A 6582-nucleotide genomic window follows, 5' to 3' on the forward strand; every position below is an offset into this window, starting at 1 on the left:
ACCGAGGGCTGGACACCCTGGGGCCGCTCAGGTCCTGCCCTAGAAGGCGGCGGCTCCCTCACCAGCTCACCCGCCAGGATGGGACCCGCACCTCTTGGCGATGAGAGAGGGAGAATGGCTTTTCCATCCTCATCCTCACTTTCGGGGCGGAGCCCGAGGAAAACCACACGGGTCTCTCTCTACCTGCTAGGGCCCAGGAGCCAAAACCACAAATTTTCCATGCGCACACTAAATCCAGGAGCTGGTGCCTTGGACCTGGTGGCCCAGGTGATGACTTATCTCTGGATGAGTCAGAGACCCGTGGGGGACGCCCCCTCGGGACAGTTTTGCCTGGGCTGCCACCACCAGGTCGACCCGCGCGCTAGTTGTCTAGTCTGGTTTCAGTGTCTCTGAACTTCGGACCTGCGACTCTCCTCCCTGCCCCCACCTCCTTCGGAGCGCACCAGTTTTCTGCAGGGCCGGCTTTAGAGTTATTTTGTGAGTGCTGCAGAATATAGCATTCCAAAGGGCGACCCATTTGGACTGGGAATCATTTCTGGGCCTAAAATTACTTCCTTTGGGTGTACAAAGGCGGCACAGGTCAATAGTTTGCCGCAGAAGTGTAAGAGTGACTAAGTACAGATCCACACCCCTCCTCTCTTCCCCGGAAGCTTTTCCATCAGACATAATACATAGAGAGGGAATTCTTTGGCCTTTGGTTCCAACTGGATAAGCCAGTTATCTAAAAAGAGAGAACAAACCTAGGGAATTGACTACAGAAGGGAGCTAAACAAGTGAGAAAGGTGGAGATGAAAACATTCACTAAAGCCTCTTTAGAAAGCCTCTTTCTCAAGTCGTGGAGAAATTAAGAGAAGTTAGGGGTCTGTGAGGGAACAAACAGGCAGGTAGAAAATAGAATGAAAAGAAAGAATTTGAGTGTAGTATGAGGAATGGTCAACTTCATACCCTTGGAAACTTAAAAATAATTCCGTATGCCCCTTACTAGGACTTTTTTTTTTAAAATCAAAATAACCAATTGACACCATCCGTTTGGAAAATGGTAGTTTTGTTCAGTATAAATCCAGACCTCATGAAATAATGGAAAATAAGTAAATATTTCTTGCAGGAATACAATTAAAACATTTACAAAGGTGTTGGAGTCCTATTCAGCAAAAAGCTTCACTGTCTCTAATGAGGGACTGTCCTGTGAAGAGCTGTCGATACTGGAGGTCAGACTAGATATAATCCAGGTGTAGGCTTATCATTCAGTCGCAATAGGTGTACTTATTCCAAGGCTAGTGGAAGTGGCATTTTGTAACTTGTTTTTACCAGTTCCTTAATTTCCCAAGGCTGACAGAGGCCTTTCTGAGATCTGTGATAGTATTGTGCTGAGACATGACACGGTATACTTTTTCACTCAGAAATTGTTGTTTGTAGTTTTTCACCATTTAAGAGTGAAGGGAGGAGATATTAAGGAGTGGGGAGAAGGTTCAGCTTACTGGTCTTCTTTCTTTGGGGAGACATTATTTAATAGATACGTTTCTTTACAAGCTGTGCTGCTCCATCCCCGCACTAGTTACTATGTTTTTCAGACACCATCGCATTCCTTACCAAGCTTGGGCATTTGTTCCTCATGTCTGGGCTGCAAGTTCTCTCTCCAAGTGAGAGTATGAACTGACCCAGAGGCTTAAAGATCCCTTTCCAATCTTGGACTTTTCCTATTCTCATCACTCCCTTCTTCCCCCACCACTTTACATTCTAAAGATTTTCTTTTTTCTTTTATCTCATGTAGCTTGACACCATAAATTTGGTGTTTAGGGGCTTGAAAGAGTCTGAACTCCTTCTCTCCCTGCTAGCTTTAGGTGTGGTGGTGCAAGTGTATTTGTTTATTTTTGCAGTGTACATTCAGAATAACATATAAAGCTTACAAATTATAAAAGATAGGGATACCTCAGAGATATTGCAGGCTTGGTTCTACCACCGCAATAAAGCGAGTCGTATCTTTTTGTTGGTGGAGGGTCTTCCCTTCAATGCAACATCTGTGAAGCACAATAAAGTAAATGAAACTCAATAAAACAGTGTGCCTGTAAAACCCTTGTAATCTGTGTTCAAGTCAAGAAAGAATATTGTAAGCAATCTAGAAGCAGACTCTGATCCCTGTCACTCAGCTTTTTTGACTTTTGTGATAATTATTCCCTCGTTCTTCTGTACTGTTTTACCTTATATACATATGCATATGCATAACATATGCATCCCTATACAATATTATTTCATTTTATCCATTTTCCAAGTTCATGAGTGGAATCATCCTGTACCTATTCTTTAGTGTCATGCTTTTTTCACTCAATATTAAGTTTGTAAGATTTACCCATATTATTACATGCAGCTGTAGTTTATTTTCATTGTATAAACACTGTATCGCACTTTTGGCCTGTCATGTTTTATTAATTGTTGAAATTCTTTACACAGGAATCTCACCTTTTTTTTAAAAAAAATTGTATGTATTGTACTAGTAAATATCTTCCACTCTGTGGCTTATTCCTGAAATTTTCTTTATGGTCTCTTTGATGTAGAAATTCTTAATTTTAATGTAGGTGTATTTATGAATCTTTTTTAGAGTGTTCCTCCTCTCCTCACTCTCCCTTTATAATGCTTTCCCTAGTATTGTCTCCTACAAGTTTTGTAACTTTCTTTGGAGAGAGGCGATGTAGCTTTCATCAGACTGTCAACCAGATCTGAGAACCTCTGACTGATCTACAGGGCAGGGAATATAAAGTTCTAGATCCTCTCCTAATCACCTGGAAGAGTGGTAGGCATTTAATAGAGTTTAATAAAAACTAAATAAATGTAGTCTTTCTATATGTTGATGTCTTAATGGTAAACCCTGGAAGGACTGATGTAACTTCTCTGATGTGTCTTGAGTAAAATACCTAATATTGTCAGTATAAGGGCACAGAAAAAAATTTGTTGTGTTTACCATGAACCAGGTGCTTCTTACATATTATACCCTTTTAGGTAGGTATTATTTTTTCACCATTTTATAATTGAAAAGACTGAGGCTCAGAAATATGTTTAAGCAACATCCCCAAGGTCCCTCAGCTAGTAAATGGCAGGATAAGAACTTGAATCCAGGTCTTTCCAACCTAAAAGTTCATGTTTTTCCAAACTATTCCGCTGGCTGTTAATAATAGTCCATTGATATTAATGCTTCACACGTTTATACATACATGTTTCTTGTTATATATTTAGAAATACTTAGCATCTGTGTGTTTTTTCCTGCTTGGGAAGGACTTTCGTAGCCTCATTTAACTTGATTCTTAAAAACACTGAGAGGAAAGAGGATAGATTTTAATTATTTATTCCCGTGTTAAAGATGAGTAAATTGAGACTCAGAAATGTTGAATACTTAATCTAAAATATCACAGTTAGGTATAACTGCACCTAAGTTACCTCCATTGTGAGTTTCAAGTCATAAACTATAGTTTCTTTGAGTTGCTTTATATAACATATGGATGAGAGAATTTGTGGCTCTAATAAGTTAGTTTTGAAAACTATATTAATCCTTCTGGGTTATCATCTTACCATTTTTACTATTAGAATTTCAAAGTTGTCCAATTTATTTTGACAAAATTATTATAAGTCCCATGGAAATTATAGATATACTAGAGGCCTGGTGCACGAATTTGTGTATGGCTTATGGCTGGGGTCCGGCCGCCTGCCCTGATGGGGGTTGATCGGGGCCAGGCCAGTGGGGGTGAGGGGGACGTGGGAGGTTGGCTGCCGGCCCCGCCCCTGATCAGGGTGGGGGGGCCGATAGGGGGCATGGCCAGCTGGGGGAAGGGGCCATGGGAGGTGGGGGGAGCTGATTGGGGCCCCGATAGGCCAGTTGGCCACCGCAGTGTGCATCATAGCGACCAGTTGTTTTGGTTGTTCTGGTCACTTGGCTTTTATATATATAGATTTACACATTGTTTTACACATTAAAAATCCTTCATTCATTGAGTTTTTTTATACCCATCAATATAATATATGCAAAATGGTGTAGAAAATACAGGGAATACAAAGAGATATATAAAACAGGAAATTAGGGAAGGTAAGACTAATACACTTTAAAGAAGGTAAATAAGTATAAAAAGTAGTCCATGGTGACTATCAACTGGAGTTTAGCATAAGAGAACCAGATTGTCTTGGTTCATTTCTTGGATCACCTCTTACTATCTTCTCTGCTTCCATTCATTATTTGTAAAACAATCCTATATAATAAAGAGGTAATATGCAAATTGACCATCATGCCCTCGCACAAAATGGCCACCACAAGGTATTGTGAACATCCCCTGAGGGGTCCCAGATTGGAGAGGGTGAAGGCTGGGCTGAGGGACACCCCCCCCCCCATGCACGAATTTTGTGCAGCGGGCCTCCAGTGATATTAATAAAACCTGTTATGAAGGGTTTATAGATTAAATGAGTTGGTATATGTATTACCCTTAAGACACAATTAATACCTATAAAGTTACTAGAGGCCTGATGCATGAAATTTGTGCAAGAGTAGACCTTCACAGCCGCTGCAGCTGCCTGGATCCATCCCTTGCAGCCACAGTGGCTGCCTTCATCCTGCGGCTACAGCCCTGGCTTCATCCGGAAGGACGTCCAGAAGGATGTCCAGTCTAATTAGCATATTACGCTTTTATTATTATAGATTAGCACTTATTTATGTTGTTATCCTAAGGATAACAACTGATTCAGGCAGAAACCCAAATAGTGTTCTGATTATGAAGTGAAGGCAAGGGATTTTATGAGAAAGGGAAGGGGGGATAATTACATGACTGGAAGGAAGGAATTTCTATAGATGTAAATAAATGAAGTTATTCTTTACCTATACATGGTGCTAATTCTAAAGAATGTCTTTAATTTTTAGTTTGGTAGTCAGAATGTCTGCTTTCCTGTTAGCTTTGCAAGCACTTTTTTGAGACACAATATTGCTTTGGCCCAGTCTAGAGGTTCTTTTGCCCAGATTAAACATTCCAAAGGTTTGAGGAGTAAGACGTGCAAGGCAGTTCCTCTGGAAAGGCAGCTCCAACTCAGTTTTGAAGTGGCTCCGTTTACATAATTTTTCACATGTATATCATCTATGACTAAAACTCATCCACACTAAAGTTTCAGCAGGTACAAAAACGACTGATATAAATTATTTTCCAAATTTGGAACTAGAAAGGAAGTTGGAACAGGAGAAGAATCTGGAAAAGCACTAGACTAGGATAATCAAATAATCATGAGTTAATATGTGTTATGTACTGGGTTCCAGGTAGTATTCTGATTTTTACATGTATTTTTCTCATTTAGTCTCCATACTAAATGTGATCATTTCCTTCATTTTACAGATGAGGAACATGAGGCCTGGAGGGGGTAAATAATCTACTGGGGTCACACAGCTAGCAATAGGATTCTGTGGCAGAGACTCCTATTTGCCTATCTAGTATTCATTCCCTTCATCTTCCTGAGTCAATGGAATCCTGTATTGCTGACTGTAGCAGTTTGCCAACCTACAAAACTACTTCTTCCAGCCTGCTGAGATACAAGTAAAAATTATTGGGTGGGATTTCTAGGAAAGCTTTTTAAAGAGGACTCAACTGCACAGAATATCCTTTTGCCTTTATCATATTCCTTCCCCCTTCTACCAGAGACAAGGATGTATAACTCACAGCAGCCATTATGGGCCGTGGGCTTATCTTGAGGATGGAATCCATGTACGGAGAATAATGGAGCAGAAAAGTAGATAGAATCTCAGTTCCCAACAATACAGTCATCATCTGAGATTCTGATCGCATGCCTCCTCCTTTATCTGAGAAAAACAAACAAACAAAAAAACCCTCTTGTCTTATTTAAACCACTGTTACCGTAGGTCTCTAGAACTAGTCCCTGAATACATGACAAAATTATCTTAAGTGATACAAATTCTAACTTGATCTTCTTGTTTCTCTCTCCTTACCACAAGGCTGTAATTCATTTCGTTAACATGAGGCTCCCTTAAGATACCTAGATTCTTGTTGTTATTTTGTATTTTATTATAATACTAGAGGCCCGGTGCACAAAAATTTATGCACTCGGAGGGGAGGAGGGTCCCTCAGCCCGGCCTGTGCCTTCTCGCAGTCTGGGACCACTCAGGAGATAACGACCTGCTGGCTTAGGCCTGTTCCCTTGTGGCAGAGGGCAGGCCCAATCCCTAGGTGCAGCCCCTGTCGGGTTCAGAGCAGGGCCGATTGGGGAGTTGGGGCGCCGCCCCGTCATGCACAGAGCAGGGCGGATCAGGAGTTTGCGATGCCACCCTCAGTCACGCTCAGGGTAGGGCCGATTTGGGGGTTGGGGCACCGCCCCCTGTCACACTCAAGGCAGGGTCGATGGGGAGGTTGCAGCGCCACACCCTGTCATGCACAGAGCAGGGCCAATCAGGGGGTTGGGGCGCTGCCCCGTCACTAACAGATCATAGGGGTTGGGGGTCTGTACCCGGTCACACACAGAGCAGGGCGGATCAGGGGGTTGAGGAGCTCCCCTCTGTCACACACAGATCAGGTCCGATCAGGGTGTTGAGGAGCTCCCCCCTGTCTC

The 6582-nt window shown here is 42.1% G+C and overlaps 1 protein-coding gene across 1 annotated transcript in view; it reads right to left on the bottom strand.

Moving 5' to 3' along the window:
• Positions 1 to 1930: 1930 nt before the first annotated feature.
• Positions 1931 to 6582, bottom strand: part of PRSS48 (protease, serine 48) — a 32651-nt gene continuing 27999 nt past the window's right edge. Inside the window, 1 exon segment of the mRNA XM_015568043.1 lies at positions 1931 to 2018. Within this exon segment, the coding sequence (XP_015423529.1) occupies positions 1931 to 2018 (88 nt within the window).

This window comes from Myotis davidii, unplaced genomic scaffold (genome assembly GCF_000327345.1).
Source record: "Myotis davidii unplaced genomic scaffold, ASM32734v1 scaffold323, whole genome shotgun sequence".
NCBI lineage: Eukaryota > Metazoa > Chordata > Mammalia > Chiroptera > Vespertilionidae > Myotis > Myotis davidii.